Source organism: Saccopteryx bilineata, chromosome 1, assembly GCF_036850765.1.
Source record: "Saccopteryx bilineata isolate mSacBil1 chromosome 1, mSacBil1_pri_phased_curated, whole genome shotgun sequence".
Taxonomy (NCBI): Eukaryota; Metazoa; Chordata; class Mammalia; order Chiroptera; family Emballonuridae; genus Saccopteryx; species Saccopteryx bilineata.
The window spans coordinates 304,547,717-304,565,329 of NC_089490.1; the positions used below are offsets into that span (position 1 = coordinate 304,547,717).

At 41.6% G+C, this 17,613-nt stretch overlaps 1 protein-coding gene across 6 annotated transcripts in view; it reads right to left on the bottom strand.

The window, feature by feature from the left end:
• The window catches only part of SIK3 (SIK family kinase 3), a 238,369-nt gene that overhangs the window by 28,846 nt on the left and 191,910 nt on the right, over nucleotides 1-17,613 (bottom strand). For 4 of the 6 annotated variants that reach the window (XM_066245415.1, XM_066245390.1, XM_066245399.1 and 1 more), the window contains exons 7-13: nucleotides 4,204-4,322; nucleotides 3,562-3,672; nucleotides 2,903-3,046; nucleotides 2,426-2,503; nucleotides 2,206-2,315; nucleotides 730-883; nucleotides 311-466 (exon numbers count right to left, since the gene is read on the bottom strand). In XM_066245415.1, coding sequence (XP_066101512.1) covers nucleotides 311-466; nucleotides 730-883; nucleotides 2,206-2,315; nucleotides 2,426-2,503; nucleotides 2,903-3,046; nucleotides 3,562-3,672; nucleotides 4,204-4,322 — 872 coding nt within the window. The remainder of the gene's footprint in view (nucleotides 1-310; nucleotides 467-729; nucleotides 884-2,205; nucleotides 2,316-2,425; nucleotides 2,504-2,902; nucleotides 3,047-3,561; nucleotides 3,673-4,203; nucleotides 4,323-17,613) is intronic. The other 2 variants (XM_066245405.1, XM_066245380.1) reach the window with 1 other exon arrangement.

A 17,613-nucleotide genomic window follows, 5' to 3' on the forward strand; every position in this document is an offset into this window, starting at 1 on the left:
TCCACCCTTCCCCCTCTCCTTCCTCTCTGTCTCTCTTCTCTCGCAGCCAAGGCTCCATTGGAGCAAAGTTGGCCCAGGTGCTGAGGACGGCTCCATGGCTTCCACCTCAGGCACTAGAATGGCTCTGGCCACAATGGAGCAACGCCCCAGATGGGCTGAGCATCACCCCCTGGTGGGCATGCCACGTGAATCCCGGTCAGGCACATGCGGGAGTCTGTCTGACTGCTTCCCCGCTTCTAACTTCAAAAAAATACAAAAACAAACAAACAAAAAAGTTTCTGAGTAAATTGGGCTCTGTGCTGCTACTCACTGGTGTCATGGTAACGAGTGGGGAGGGTCCCCGTGGGCGCTTCAGCAGCTGCTGGGCATGCAGTTGGATATTGGCTCCTCCGTCTGATGCCCTCCGGCCAAGGGGGCCCATTCCATTAAGCAGCTGCAGGGGGGGCGGCTGTAGTAGGGACTGCTCCTGTCGGGAGTAGAGTGGAAAAGAGACTGGTGAGGTGGGGGAAAGAAGGAGAGAAAATAGCAGTACTCTAATCTACTGGAATTAAGGGATCCTTTGATTGTGATAAAGACTAGAGAAATCTTCCCTCTCACCCAAGATGTTTTGCAAGAGAAATCATCCTTCTCCACAAGAAAACCCTTAATTCCTGGGAAAGGTCTCTCAGTCTTTCAAAGTAAGTTGGAATGTGTTTCTCCTGGGGCAAGCCCTTTCCCATATCCAGGTACCTTGTACTCAAGCTGCCCAGTTGGCTGCAAAGTTTGCATGGGCAACAGGTTGTGCACGAAGTTCACATTAGGGGTCACTGGCAGGAACGGGGCCTGCGGGCTGACTCCAGGAAAGCCAGGTAGAAGCTTCTGCAGATCGTCCATAACTTCAGTGCTGGTAAGAAACAAGTGACAGAAGTTTGGTTAATATTCTTACTCAAAAGGGTTATATCCCAAACTGATGAAACCAATATGTTCTGTACCATTTATTTTATTAAATATTTTTTACTTGCTTCCTAAATGTGTATTTCTCTCTAAGATTCCAAAGCAAGTGGAATCTGGATCTCTGCCACTCCGCTGTTTGGAACTGGGATTGCTATTCTTTACTAACTACTCATGTGAAACCAATAGCTCGGAGCCAACAGGAAACCCTGGCACCAGGCCAGCTCAGGTCTGCAAAGTCTGGAGGTGAACAGCAGTTTCTGGAAGACACAGGCCAACCACTAAAACAATGGCTGCCTGAAGTAGCAACTGATTTAGCAGGGAAAGAATACAATTACCCCTGTCAGTGCCAACAGGACAGATAAGAAGTGATGTGCGGGGCTGTCGTGCTCCAACAGCAGCATTTACAGCATACTTTCAAATAAGAGATCTTTCCACTAGCAAAGCAACACTGCTGACAGTCTCAGGAGTCAAATGTTCCCTTATTGCCTGCTTGAACGCTGGCCAAGAATAAGAAACATAAAGCAAGCACATCAGCAGGACTAGGGATGTTTTTTGGGAAATCACTCAGAAAAAAGAGGTATTTATAAGAAAACTAGTTTTGCCCCTAGTTGAACTTTCAGAAAATTCTTGACACAGACTTCTCTTCTCTACTCAGTAAAGGAAATATCCAGAAAAGAGGCAATGATTTTTAATGTTGAGAATCTTCAACTGTAGAACAAAAAGGAGAAAGCCAGCCTTCACATTTCCAGTGTGAGGGCATGAGGAACATAATGAAGGGCTATTTTGGGAAAACACTTTGGGAAACATAGTACTTAGTGTGTTTTTCAATTCTGTTTACTTAATTTGTAACAACATCAATCACATCATATCGTTTGTCCTCACTTCCTAGATGAGTCTTGCATTAGATGCAGCAAACATCTCTAGAACCTGTCAAAGTCAGATGAATTTTAACAGATACTTTCACATGACTTGGATCTGAAGACCTCAATTGTTAGCCAAGAGACTATTACACTTTTCACCAAAGTACTGTAATTAACTGTCATGATGGTGGCTACTGGCCCACCATCCAATAGGGACAGCTCAGTAATTTTTTTAGCAAATCAAGTCTGATCTACTAGGAACCCTAAACTGGGTTAAAACTGGTTTGGCCACTGGATTAGATTTCATCTGAGATATACAAAAGAGTTGGAAAAATACACCATGGTAGGAACTCATAGTCAGGCGGGAATTCTTTGCCCGGTTGTTAATCAGGGCTGTTGACCAGATACTCACCGAGGGTCAGCCACACCCACTGTGTGCCTCCTCATTGACAAATAGCGAACCAATGCTTCAGGGGAAGGTTCTTCACCCTCATCACTGTCCAAGTTCACTGCCCCATCGGGCTGAGGCGCAAGAAAACACAATCAGATTAGAAATGAGAAGTAATTAGAAATAAGAAGTAAGGGAAGGAAAGAGTGATTTCAGCTGACAACTATCAGAGGTTGCTACTTGCCTCCACAATCTGGTTCTCTGGGTTGATGAGCTGCACCTGCGGCACGCTGATGTTTACGGCGGTGCCCGCCTGCTCCGCCTGGAAAGCAGTACATAGACACACGCAGTCTTACACACTAGAGAAAAGTGATGGTCTATGTCTCTGCCTCTGAGTCTTTGGTTCCTCTGCCCTCAGAAGCTACATTAAGAAAGCAATTTTTAGAGATGATAGTCTCTTTCAATGATCTGCTGTTAGAAAAAAAAAAAAAAGAGACTGCAACTATTGTCCACCTCGAGTACTAGAATACTCTTCCATCCTCTCTAAGGAAGGTTCAGCTCTTTGCTTGTTCTCTGACAAAAGAAAACATGACAGATGGATGGGCCAGAGGTAAAGAAGAACAGAAAACTCTCTTGACTTAAGAATGAGTGAGCAATGGCTAACCCCCTCTGCCCACCCCCATGTTTCTGTCCTGGGTCAGGCCCCTGGGTTACTGCCCACCTGGATATTGACTGGTGCTTGCAAGGCCATGGCTCGGGGCATGCTAGGAGGAGCGCCGACACGCAGGGTTTTATGTCTCCTATGGCGATCACACAGCAGGCTATAGATTGCACTGTAGTGATCATAGGCATCTGATCTTAATGACTACCAAGAAAGAAAGGAAAAGAATAAAAAACCCTGGTGAAATGGCATGTCAATGACCAAACCCTTTCCACTGTAACATATCAGAGGACCAAACCATCTTCTTTTCAAGGCCCAGAGAGCGGCAGAGGAAGAATAGGAGGAAAACAAAAAGACCCAATTCCTGATGGTGGCAGGATGGGAAGGGGTTGGGGAGATGACTGAGAAAGTACAAAATGGCAGACAGAAAATAGTCACAGGGATGTAAAGTGTAGCAAAGGGAATAGACTCAAAACACTATAATAGCTATGCATGGTGTCAGAGGAGTACTAGACTTATTGGGGTGACCACTTTGTAAGTTATAGAAATGTCTAATCACACCTGAAACTAATATAATATTGAATGTCAACTACAATTGAAAGCTTGAAAAATTACTTAAATAAAAAAAGACCGAAGTTCCCAGGCAGAGGAAAAGTGAAAACAGGCAGGACAGAGGGAGTGCAGCTGCATCTCACTTTGTTCTCCATTCCTTTAGATACCTGTAGTGTCCGCTCTTTGTCCAGTCCCATGTCCTCCATGGCCAAGAGGACATCCTCATTAAAAGGGTCCATCTTTCTTTCTTCCTTTAGTTGTTGGCATTCAGCTATTAACTGTAACATTAAAAAAAGGTACGCTATCAAAGCCCCAATCAACTTTGTTAAGATGACATACCACACAGGCATGTCATCCCATACCAGGCTGTTCCACGCCCCCCAGCTGGGGATATTTTGGCCTCAGATAAAGCCTAAGCAACAAAGCCCTGGGTGCTCAACTGTAACCAGACAAGATCCCCATGTTCCTGAGTGACTCTGGGCACCTGGGATGGCCATACGGCTTAAATAAAGGTATGCTATAGGAGTCCTGAACTTAAGCACATTGAGACAAGAGGAAGGAGACAGTCCCAGGGTGGGTAAGCTGCGAAACTGTGGGCTGCACTGTCTCAAAGGTCAAGAAGAGACTGATTTGGGGACAAGCAGTAGGGAGTGGCATCACTATTCTCCAATAACTCTCCAATATTCTCCACTTTCACTCCTTGCTTAAATATTACACAATAGTTTCTTCCCTGGCCTGATTATAATCTCATGCACAGGAGAGTCCAGGAGTTCTGAGAAGAGTTCCCTAAGGCAAGTGGTGCCCCTTACCCTGTCAAAGTTGGGATCTGTGTCCCCTAGCTTCATCCACTTGTGCTTGCAGATCTGCTCCATCGAGAGGCGCTTGTTCGGGTCCAACACCAGCATGTGGCGGATCAAGTGCTCACATTCTGCAATAGAGAGCTTTCCTTTAATCTCAGTGAGGGAGGCATCAGTGGTGCCTCTAGTGAGGCAAGCTGAGCAGGAAGGTTTCCAGGCTCTTTGCTTCTCATTAGTCTCTTGTTCTCATTGTTTATTCCAGAAGGGAATGGGCAAAGGCAGAAAGAAGAGAAATTCAAATCAGGTAATCTAGTTAATACCTTCACTAAAAGTCTGATTAGAAAAAGTCTGGGACCCTGGCCAGATAGCTCAGCTGGTTAGAGCATTATCCCAAGACTCAGAGGGTGCCAGTTCAATCCCCGGTCAGGGCACATACAGGATCAAATCAACATTCCTGTTTCTCTCTCTAAAATCAATACAATAAACAAGCAAACAAACAAAAAGTCTAGGGATAACCCATGGATTTCATTTGTTTACATTATTTATGGCCCCATTTAACACAACTGATGAAGAATTGAATGTCCTCAAAGAAAGTATCTTATAAGGTCTTCAAAATAGTGAGTTCTTTCCTCCTATATGCATTACTATGTGCACACTAATGCTTCTGGCTTAGGTGACCAAAAGCTCTCTTCAAACCTCAGGGAGTGGCCCTGGCCAGTTGGCTCAGTGGTAGAGCGTCGGCCTGGCGTGCAGAAGTCCCGGGTCTGATTCTCGGCCAGGGCACACAGGAGAAGCGTCCATCTGCTTCTCCACTCCTCCCCCTCTCCTTCCTCTCTGTCTCTCTCTTCCCCTCCTGCAGCCAAGGCTCCAATGGAGCAAAGTTTGCCCAGGTACTGAGGATGGCTCTGTGGCCTCTGACTCAGGTGCTAGAATGGCTCTGGTTGCAGCAGAGCGATGCCCCAAGATGGGCAGAGCATCGCCCCCTGGTGGGCATGCCGGGTGGATCTGGTCAGGCGCATGCGGGAGTCTGTCTGACTGCCTCCCCGTTTCCAACTTCGGAAAAAAAAAAAAAAAACAAAACCAGAAATCCTCAGGGAGTTAAAAACTGTAATGGTTCCAGGTTGGAAGAGAGAGGTAGAGGCACAGGACACCTCCCTGGCACGCACTGGGACTCTCTGATAACCTTTTCTATCCTGTTCTCATGTTGTTTAAATATTCACAGGTGTATACAGCTGGACTCTGAGCTACAGATTCTGATCTGTAGATATTCTTTCTGGGACCTCATACTACAGAATATATTGCTGAAAGAATAATGAATTCTAAATCAAAAAGTTTATATTTTGATTTCAAAACCACCCTCTAGGTTTTCTTATCTGTTAATCGAGATTATTGAGGATGATATGGGAGTAGTGACAGTGATAAAGATGGTAGTGGTGGTGACGATGATACAAACAGCCTTATTAACACTCTTCTGAGCATTTTACAATTATGATAATCTCATTTAATCCTGATGGCAATCATAGCAGGAAGGTACTATCATCATTCCCATTTCAGAGATGTTAAAATTAGCCACACAGAAATTAAGAAACTTGTCCAAGGTCACATGGTAAATCAGATTTCAAACCAGAACATCTGACTCTGGCTGGTGCTCTTAAGCACATGCCATACTGCCTCTGTACTACACAGAGCTGCGGGCAGTATCCCGACTCCTGAGCCATTCCTTCAACATCTTCACCCAAGCCATCATCACTTCTCAATCTACTGCAAAAGTCTTCTAAATGGATTTCCTGCTTCTATTCTTGCTCCGTAGAGAAGCAAAGGGGCTACTTCTAAAACTAAGTCTGAGCCTTTACTTCCTTGCCTACAATTCTCCAAACTCTTCCCATAACCCGCAGAATAAACTCCAAGGTGCTGAGCCTACAGCCTCGGGCCTCTGTCCTGACCCCTTCCCCTCGGCTCGCCAAGCTCCATGCAGCTGCACTAGTAGTCTTCCTTGCCTGCGCACATGCTTCACACACTCCCAGCCAAGGCCTTCACACTTGCTGCTTTCTTTAGCTGCAATAGCTGCTTCTCTGCTCTTCACATGGCTGGCGCCCTATCATTTGGTTAAGAGCTTAAATGTCACTTCTTCAGAAAGCTCTATCCAGGCCACCTAAAGTAGGTCTCCAGTCAATCTCTATTACATTATACTACCCGTATTCCCCCATGTGTAAGACACTCCCATGTAGAAGATGCACCTTAATTTTGGGGCCCAAAATTTGAAGAAAAAAAAAAGCATTACAGCCCTGGCCGGTTGGCTCAGCGGTAGAGCGTCGGCCTAGCGTGCGGAGGACCCGGGTTCGATTCCCGGCCAGGGCACACTGGAGAAGCGCCCATTTGCTTCTCCACCCCTCCGCCGCGCTTTCCTCTCTGTCTCTCTCTTCCCCTCCCGCAGCCAAGGCTCCATTGGAGCAAAGATGGCCCGGGTGCTGGGGATGGCTCCTTGGCCTCTGCCTCAGGCGCTAGAGTGGCTCTGGTCGCAATATGGCGACACCCAGGATGGGTAGAGCATCGCCCCCTGGTGGGCAGAGCGTCGCCCCTGGTGGGCGTGCCGGGTGGATCCCGGTCGGGCGCATGCGGGAGTCTGTCTGACTGTCTCTCCCTGTTTCCAGCTTCAGAAAAAATGAAAAAAAAAAAAAAAAAAAAAGCATTACATAAAGTTATTGAACTCATATTATCCCAGGATCTTTTCACCTGGGTACAAACTTCTCCTATAGTTGCTTTCTTCACTCTTCCTGCTTGTGTCAAATTGTCCCCAGAAGGCTTCATCCATTGGTTCCATTCATCTCTCATGGCAGCTTTGAAGGGTTTATTAATGCTGACATCAAGTGGGTGGAGCTAGGATGTCAAGCCTCCAGGTATGATGGCAAGTTTTGTTTTTTTCTCTGCAGCAATCTTTGTGTTTTTGTTATGTGTGCCCTGCACTGATCAAGCACCAATAGGGCAGGTTTGCATAAGGGCCCGTGTGGTCTCCTTCTCCAAACTTTCTCAAACCAGATATTCATCCCATCCTGATCCATCCAACCCTTGTCATGAACGTGGACAATCACTCCTCAAGGAATGTCTTCTTTAGGCATTGTTTTGTGTTTGAAAATCAGTATAGGAGGCAGCTTGGTTTCATAGGCATACCAAGATAGAACAACTGTATAATGGCTCATTTCATGTCCACTTGTCTTCACAGTTAACAGTTTTCACCCCTTCTTATCAAGTTCTGTTACTTGGGACATCAAATTGAAGGGGGACTTTGTTCATATTTGCAATCTGTCCCAACTCAAACTGATGTGTCTTCTGCCATTGAATGACAAAACGATGAAATTCAAGGACCTTCTGCTCATAGCTTTCAGGCATCTTTTGGGCAAGTCTGGTGCATGTACGCACGCTTAGTCCTTCTGTTTAATGAACCTGAAGCACCAACTGTGTGTGTCCTCCTTTGAAATCAGTAACTTTTTTTTCATCAGCAATTCTTCTTGCCTCATGCTGAACCATCTTTGTGGACACAGGAATTCCAATTGCCCTTTGCTCCTCAATCCGTATCTTCAGTTCCCTCTCTAAATCAGGCCATTTTGCTGACTTGCCTCTCATGGCCTTCTTCTATCATGGTGTTTTCAGTAGGGTTTCTTCTTCCCACAACCAGTCTCAGATTGATTTCTCAGTTAGAGGAGGACCAAACTTACATTCAGCAGCACGATTTCCATTCACTTTTGCAAAGTGGATCACTTTTAACTTGAATTCAGCACTGTAAAAAAATATTTTCTGAGCCGTTTCTGGGCAGAACCTGGCAAAGCGTAACCCACCATAATATACTGGTAACAAGTGTGGAACAATGAGTGCAAAGACAAGTGCAAAGAAGCGGGAAATGCAAGTTTAAAAAACCTACAACCACTGTATAAGATGTGCCCAATTTTTAGACCCCAAATTTTTGAAAAGGGTGTGTCTTACACATGGGGAAATATGATAGTTTTCTTCACACTAATGACCTCTTTGAAAAATCATCTTATTTGTTTAGTTATTTATTGTCTAACTCTCCCACCACATGTGAGGTCCATGCCTTTCCTACTGCTGTTCTAGTACCAAACTTCCAATACAAAAGGTGGTTGTTACACCTACAGGAGCTAAGAAATAGCTACTGAATATTTACTCAAACTAAACTAGATTGTACTTGGGAAAATAATTTTTAAAACTATAAAATTCTGTAAGATATAGGTTTAAAATTTTTGTTCATATTTCATCACAGCTGTCCTAAAAACAAAACTGGCCATGATAACAACAGTAAATTACTGCTAGTTTTAAAAAAACTTTGTATATACCACACTATGATTACCAATATTATTTCACTTAATGTTCACAACAACTTCAAACTGGATACTATTATCAGCACCATTTATACAAGAAGAAGGAACAAGTTAACAAACAATATTGCAAAGTAATGGCAGAGATGGGACTTGAGAGCTATGCTCTCCTACCCTGTTATATATCTGAACATAGATATAAATTTTGCTTGATCTATTTTCCAGAATGAATTCAACTCTGCAATTCCACAATTTCTGAACCATTCGACAAACACTTTAATACATCACCATTTTTCAGAATGCAAGGAATAATTAAGGTAAATTACTTTTCATTTTTAATTTATTCTAACTTAGAAATATACAACAAAGCAAAGTCCCTCTATTAAAATGGTTTTTAGCATGCATTAATTTGTTCTTGATTTGTGACTAAAAGTATATACTCAAATGCAGTGTAGACCCCAAAGCCTGAAGTTCCTACATCCCTTAAAAAAAAAGAGAGAAAATGTTATCTTATAATATTAAGCTTCTTATAAAATTATGTTTCCAGAGTAGCAAGAAGAGACCCCACAATTGTAGCATCTGAATAGGTTATAAATATCAGCAACACACACATTTTGGTATGCAATACCTGAGGAAGAAAATGTTCTTAATTTAGGAAGTTACTAAAGCTAAAGACCCCTCCTATGTAGGGAGAAGGCCAGGCCTGAAATCAAAGAAGTGAGATTGTTGTTAGGACCTCTAGATGGCACCCTTCTCTCTCCTTTTGGTTTCCATTCAGCATTTAAACCTGATTCAAATAACCAAGGCAAAATGACATTCAGTTACAGACCTGATTTAAAACAGAGATTTTTAAAGGTAATTTCCTTAAATACAAAATAAATCAGAATATAACCCTAGTAGCATTTATGCAAGCAAAATAGGAGCACCTAAATATGTAAAGAAATCTTTTTTTTCTTTTTGAGGAGGGGAAATAGATTCCTGCATGTGCCCTGACCAGGATCCACGCCACAACCCCTGTCTGGGGCTGATGGTCTGTCTGCCCATATGGGGCCATGCTCGTAACTGAGATATTTTTAGTGCCTGAGGCTGGCCTGCTCAGACCAACTGAGCTATCCTCGGTGCTTGGGCAGATGCTCAAACCAATCGAGCCACTGGCTGTGGGAGGGAAAGAGAAAGAGAAGGGGGGCGGGGGAGAAGCAGATGTTCATTTCTCTTGTGTGCCCAGACCAGGAATCAAACCTGAGACATTCATAGGCTGGGCTGACACTCTATCCACTGAGCTAACTGACCAGAGCCAAACAAATCGTTTTTAAAAAAGATTTTATGTACTGATTTTACAAAGGAGAAGGGAGCGAGAAGTATCAACTCATAGTTGCTTCACTTTAGTTGTTTACTGATTGTTTGTCAGATGTGCCTTGACAGGGCAAGCCCAGGGTTTTAAACCAGCGACTTCAGCATTCCAGGTCAACACTTTATTCAGTGTGCCACCACAGGCCAGGCAGTAAAGCAAATCTTGATAAACTGAAAGGAAGAGGTTGAAAGTAATAGTCATAGTAGGGGTCTTTAACACCCCACTGATATCCACGAACAGATCTTCCAGACAGAAAATCAACAAAGAAACAGTGCTCTTAAATGACACACTAGATCAGATGAATTTAACTGATATCTTTAGAGTATTTCACCTCAAAGCAGCAGAATATACACTCTTTTCAGGTGCACATGAAACATTTTCTATGATAGGCCACATGTTAGGATACAAAAGAAGTCTCAATAAATTTAAGAAAATTGAAATCATGTCAAGCATCTTCCTGACCATAATGGTATTCAACTAGAAATCAATCACAAGAGAAAAAAAAAAAAAAACGGAAAAAAACACAAAACACATGGAGGCTAAATAACATGTTATGAAATAGTGAATGGGTTTTAACAACAAGATCAAGGAAGAAATCAAAAGATATCTTGAAACAAATGAAAAGTGAGAACATACAACCAAAATCCACAGGACCCAGTGAAAGCAGTCCTAAGAGGGAAATTCACAGCATTACAGGCCTATCTTAAGAAACAAGAAAAATCTCAAATTAACAATCTAATTTTACACTTAAAGAAACTTGAAAAAGAACAACAAACAAAGCCCAAATGCGTAAAAGGGATAATAAAGATCAGAGCAGAAATAAACAATATAGAGTCTAAAAAACAAAAAAGGCCAATAAAACCAAGAGCTGGTTCTTTGAAAAGATAAACAAACCTTTAACTAGACTAATCAAGAAAAAAAAGAGAGGGCCCAAATAAAATGAAATAAAAGAGAAGTAACAACTGACTCCAAAGAAATACAAAGGTTTATAAGAAAATATTACAAATAACTATATATATGATATATATATGTCAACAAACTGGATAGTATGGATGAAACGGATCAATTTCTAGAAATATACATGGCCATATATGACAACCCCACAGCCAACATCATATACAATCGGCAAAATTATAAGTGCTTCCCTTAAGATCAGAAACAGAACAAGTATGTCCACTTTAACACTTTTATTTAACATAGTACTAGGAAGTCCTAGTCATAGCAATCAGACAAGAAGAAATAAAAGGCATACAAATTAAAAGGAAGAAGTAAAACTGTCATTATTTGCAGATGACATGATACTATATAGAGAACCCTATGGAGTCTGCCAAAAACTACGAGAACTAATCCAATTAATTCAGTAAAATAGCAAGATACAAAATAAATATCCAAAAAAATCAGGTGCATTTTTATACACCAATAATGAACTATCAGAAAAGGAAACCAAGAAAACAATCCCATTTATAATTCTTCAAAAAGAATGAAATACGTAGGAATAAATTTAACAAAGAATGTAAAAGACTTGTACTTGTAAAATTATAAGACACCGAAGGAAGAAACCGAAAAAGCTACAAATAAGTAGAAGTGTGTACCGTGCTCATGGAGAGGAAGAATTGGCATCATTAAATTGTCCATACTACCCAGAGCAATCTATAGATTCAACGCAATTCTTACCAAAATACCAATGGTGTATTTCACAGAACTAGAACAAATAATCTAAACATTTATATGCAATTGCTAAAGGCCCCAGACAGCATCAGCAATCTGAACAAAGAACAGAGAACAAAGAACAAAGTTGAAGGTATCATGCTATGTAATATCAAACTACAATACAAGTCTATAGTAATCAAAACAACATGGTACTGGCATAAAAATAGACATATGGGTCAATGGAACAGAACAGAAAACCCAGAAATAAACCTGCACCTTTGTGGTCAATTAATATTTGACAAAGAAGGTAAAAACATACAATGGGGTAAAAGCACTATATTCAATACACACTTTTTACTGGAATAAATACTTTGCACATATATGTCCAGTTAGAAATACTGAATACATTACATGGCAAAAAATGAACCTAGACCACCTTCTTACACCATATCCAAGTATAAACTCAAAGTGAATTAAAGACTTAATGTTAGACCCAAACTATAAAACCCTAGATAAAAACATAGCAAGTAAAATCTCAGACATTTATTGTAGAAATATTTTTTTCTGATGTATCTCCTCAGGTAAGGGAAACAAAATTAAAAAATGGGACTACATCAGACTAAATGCTGTTGCTGTTCCTATAGTTTGTGGGTCACAGGGTATATAAAGGTACAAACGGGTCCTGATGAAGAGAGAAAAGGAGACCACCAACAAAATGAAAAAAAAGACAACCCACTGAATGGGAGTGACACACCTGATAAGGGTTAATATCCAAAATTTATAAAGAACTTCTAATGCTCAACACATACAAACAATCCAATTAAAAAATGGGCAAAGGACCTGAATAGACATTTTTCCAAAGAGGATATGCAGATAACCAATAGACATATGAAAAGATACTCAACACCAGTAATCAACAGAAAAAAGCAAATTAAAACCACAATGAGATATCACCTCATACCTGTGAGAACGGCTATCATCAATAAATCCACAAACAATAAGTGTGGAGAAAAGGGAACCCTTGGATGGTGGGAATGCAGACTGGTGCAGCCATCGTGGAAAGCAGTACAGAGTTACCACAAAAAATTAAAAATGGAACTGCCTTATGACCCAGGTATCCCACTTCTGGGAATAGATCCAAAGAAACCTGAAACACTGATTTGAAAGAATATGTGCACCCCTATGTTCACTGCAGTCTTATTTATAATAGCCAAGTGCCCATCAGTGAATGAGATGATAAAAAAAAGCCGTGGTACATTTACACAAGGGAATACTACTACTCAGCCATAAAAAAAAAGAAGAAAATATTATCCTTTCCAACAGCATGGATGGACCTGGAGAACATTATACTAAGTAAAATAAACCAGTCAGAGAAATACAAGTACCAATAGTTTCACTCATATGTGGAAACTAATGAACAAAATGAACTAACAAGCAAAATAGGGACAGACTCATAGATAGAGAGCAGGCTGACAGCTGTCAGGGGGAGGGATGGTGAAGGGATTGAACAAAAGAGAAAAAAGAAAGAAAAAGGGGGTGTGAGGAGGGTAAGATGGGGGGATAAATGGTGATGGACAGAGATATTTGACTAGGGGTCGCAAACACATAATATAGTGTACAGATGATGTGTTGTAGAATTTTGCACCTGAAACGTGTACAATTTTAACTAGTGTCACTTCAATAAAGGGGGAGGGGAACAAAAACAAATACCTCTTTCCTAAAATGTCAAAGTAGCAGGTAACTAGATTAATAAACCTAACTCATGAAAAAATAAATCAATATCCCCATAATAGGTCCTGATTTAGAAGACATATCTAGTTCAATTTCAGGATGTTGAGATCTCTAGTCATCTGTAACCATTTTCTGGTCCCAGATGCTTAAAAAAATCTACATAAAAATGTAAATAAGAATTTATACCCAAAAATTTGCATATAATTTTAGGCTGTTCAAGGGGCCCCCAAAGCATGCCATGGATTCCCAAGGTGTCGACAGGCCCAGGTTAGGAATTCTTGGTTGTAGTGTCCATACCTAGAAACGACTTTTCCCTGTATGCCCTACGTAATGTCCAGCACACACAGGAACAGAAACCTAACACCTTTCATATGCTGCACAGATGGTAAAACACAGCAAAACACAGAAGGCCAGATTATTATCACCTACTCTTACTTCCTAAGTATCATATATAGATCATGAAATTCAAACTAAATGTGAATGTACATAAAATACAGAAAGGGGGTGAAGACAAAGGGAACAAAATGCTCTCAAACCCACAGAATCACTACAGAACAGTCAATTAAAATGAACAGAATGAAGGTGGGGCTTCAGATCAACTTCTCCAGATGCCAGGAAATACTCCACTTTAATGACAAATATAGCTCTATCACCTGTTGGTAATGATACAACGGGAGCACCAGACAGGCAGCTCCCTCCGGGGCTGCGTTGATGTGCTCTGCACTAGGCGCCAGGGGTCTCCAGCCTCTGCAGCAGGGGTCACTGTGGGCCCAGGTGTTGGCAGGGTTCTAAAACTGGAATGAAGCTGACATCGCCAGTATGATTCCGTCCAAGAAGGCCGAACCTTTAACATCTTTTTTTCTTTTCTGACCTTGATAATAAAGAACTTTTCTAAGAGGTTGAAAGTATTTGGACTGAGGGGGCAAAAAATTAAAGGATGGGGAAGGGGAATTAAAGGTCAACTTCAAAGTCACAGAATATAGAAGTTCTGTTTCCAGTTTCCAGGCTAGAAGAAGAAATAAAGTAACTTAAGAAAACATTTTCTGACTAAAACTTTAAAATATGCCCCTGAAGAAAGGTTACAGGCAACAAGGCAGATTCACCTTGGAGAAGAGAGGTGCAGCAGGAAGGAGCACACTGGTTACTCAACCATCTGAAGTTGTTTTATACGAGAAGATAAAGTAGATGTACACTGTGCTGCTGCCCCAGAGGCCTGAATCTAGAATAGTTAGGAAACAACACGTTCATTTAGGAAAAGTCTTTCATTAGAGTTGACCCAAATTACTAGGCCAGGGTCCTGAGGATCTGAGTGGGGCCTCTTAAAGAAGGAGAGGGGTAGTCAAGTGGGCAGGGCCATATCTGAAGCACAGCTAATTTTACCTTTTAAAGATTAGTGTTCTGAGCAAGATTTCACATGACAAAACAGTCCAAAAACAACTGGAGCAAGAATGAACTCCTTGGTCCCCTCCAACTCCATAAACCATGTAAAAAGGAAAGGATATGTGCCGTGACACAGTGCACTTATCATCACTAGAAATGTTTAATCAGAGGCTGGCACATGTCACTAGAGGGGCTCCCAGCATCAGGTGTGAGGGGAGCTGGGAGTCCGAAAGAATGGAGGCAGTTTCGCTGAGCTTGTGCCCCCAGTGCCCACTGTCACATCTGACAGGTAGCACGTCCCCAATGACGCTGCTGAAAGACACACTGGACCCAACAACTGCTACAGTTCTTTCAGACAGCTTTAATCACCAATTCTACAGATCCACACCTGAGCAAGCATTTGACATCTTCAAGCCAGAGAAACCAGACAACTACCATCTTACAAAAGACTGAGATGTAGCACTGTTTGGGGACAAAAGCCTCGACCAGAGATTTCTGAGGCTCCCAGTGAAGCTTTGGAACCATCTCACACAGAGGTACTTTTTTACTGACCATCCTCACTTCTGAGGCTGCACAAAATAACCCGTAAGCCGGGCGACCACTTGAGGAAACATCAGCATGTGGGCATACCCACAGCCTCAAGGTTATGCTGTAACAAACCAAAACAACTTTTGGCAGGTAAGTATTCTCCATAAAGCCTGTGAATTTAACTGAAGGTGTTGATGAAATAGCTTTAGCATGTTAACAGAATAAAAGACACAAAACAGAATAAAAAGCAACAGCCTGACCAGGCGGTGGTGCAGTGATAGAGCATCAAACTGGGATGCAGAGGACCCGGGTTTGAGAGACCCCAGGTCGCCAGCTTGAGCGCAGGCTCATCTGGTTTGAGCAAAAGCTTACCAGCTTGGACGCCAGGTCACTGGCTCGAACAAGGGATTACTCTGTCTGCTGAAGGCCCACGGTCAAGGCATATATGAGAAATCAATCAATGAACAACTAAGGTGTCACAATGTGCAACGAAAAACTAATGATTGATGCTTCTCATCTCTCTCCGTTCCTATCTGTCTGTCCCTATCTATCCCTCTCTCTGACTCTCTCTGTCTCTGTGTAAAAAAAATAAAAAAATAAAAAGCAACATAGGGAAGGAGAGAATGAAAGATTTAAAGAACAATTCTTCAAAAAAGTTATTTAATAATAATTACTAATATTTATTGAGCACTTACATGCTAGACAGAGTGCTAAACTCTTTTATTTCATTTAAGCATTTAATTCATACATCAACTCCTATAATTTATCATATCAATTTTATAGAAAAATAAATTAAAAATCAGAGAATGAAGAAAACTGACCAGATAATAAAAGAGGCAGAGCCAGGACACAAATTCTGATCCATCTTACTCCAAAGCCAGAGTTCCTAACCCATATCATACCTAAAATAAATTAATTATTGATGTCTTAAGTGGTAGCCAACATAATCTTTTTTTATTTTATTTTTTAAGTGAGAGAAGGGGAGTGAGACAGACTCCCACGTGCACCCCAACCATGACCCACCTGACAACCCTGTCTGGGAACAATGTGTTAATCAACAGCTATTTTTAGTGCCTAAGGCTGACGCTGGAACCAACCAAGCCACTGGCTGTGGGAAGGGAAGACAGAAAGAAGGGAAGAGGAAGGGGAGAGAAGCAGATGGTTACTTCTCCTGTGTGCCCTGACTGGTGATCAAACCTGGGACATCCATATATGCTGGCCGATGCTCTATCCACTGAGTCAACTGCAGATAAACAGCTCTTGGGATAAGTGCTTTGAATATTACCTTTGCACAGATAGTATTTGTTAAGTGTTTTCTTAATAAAAACAAGTCGAATCAATTTCATTCTTCTTCTGACAGATCAAATGCCATGTAATCTCCATAGATTTCCTAATAATAAAGTCATCTACAAGCCAAATTAAAAAGGGAGGGGCAAGGTAAGTTCAGGGTTAGAAGATTGCGAACTAGCTGGAAAATAGTATTAGGGAAGAATGCAAGTTGGATTAAGATGAATTGAGAAGGCAGGAACATAGTGGTGAGGATGAAATGCACTACAGACGAGAGAACTTAGTTTTTTTATACTCTGCTTGCTGCATGGTCATGAAGGCTGTGACAGAAAGCTAAGAAGGGACTAAAAATTTTAAAAACTGGATCATCAGAATCTTCAGGCTGATCCTATAATGGAGGGGATGCCAATTGTCACTTAAACCCTTCATGTGATGTCAAAGTATGGGACATGTCAAAGCAGTCATTTTCAGCTTTGAAGGCAGAGGAGTGGTCTGAAAGAAATTGAGTGACAGATTCTTTCTAACCACATAAAACTGCTGGAGAAGCAGAAGACATGTATGTGCCCGGAGACTTGGGAAGAACACTGGGGTGAAGCAATTACCCAGGAAATTCATGTTTCTTATAGGTGCTTGGAGGAATAGCGTGGTCTAGTTTCTCGTGTATGCATTTTAACAAATACTAGCCATGCAAAGGTAATCCCAAAGCACTTATCCCAAGAGCTGTTTATCTGCAGTAATTTTAACAAACTTAATAATGTTAAATCTCCAGAGCAATTCAAATTTCAAAGAGGGCTCTATTTTTCTCAAATCTCAAAATCCAAAAACAAAAATAAATTGGGTATTAAATCTCTAAAACGTGTCCCTGGAAAATGAATATATACCATACACACACACACACACACACACACATGTATGTATGTATGTATGTATGTTTGTTTGTTTTTTAATTGAGAGGAAGGGAGACAGAGAGACAGACTCTTTCATGCATCCTGAGGATCCACCTGGAAAGTCCCTACTGGGCAATGCTCTGCTTATTTGGGATCATTACTCTGCTGCTCAGCACTGAGCTATTTTAGCTCCTAAGGCAAGGCCATGGAGCCATCCTCAGTGCTCAGGACCAACTTCCTTGACCATTTGAGCCATGGCTGCAGGAAGGGAAGAGAGAGA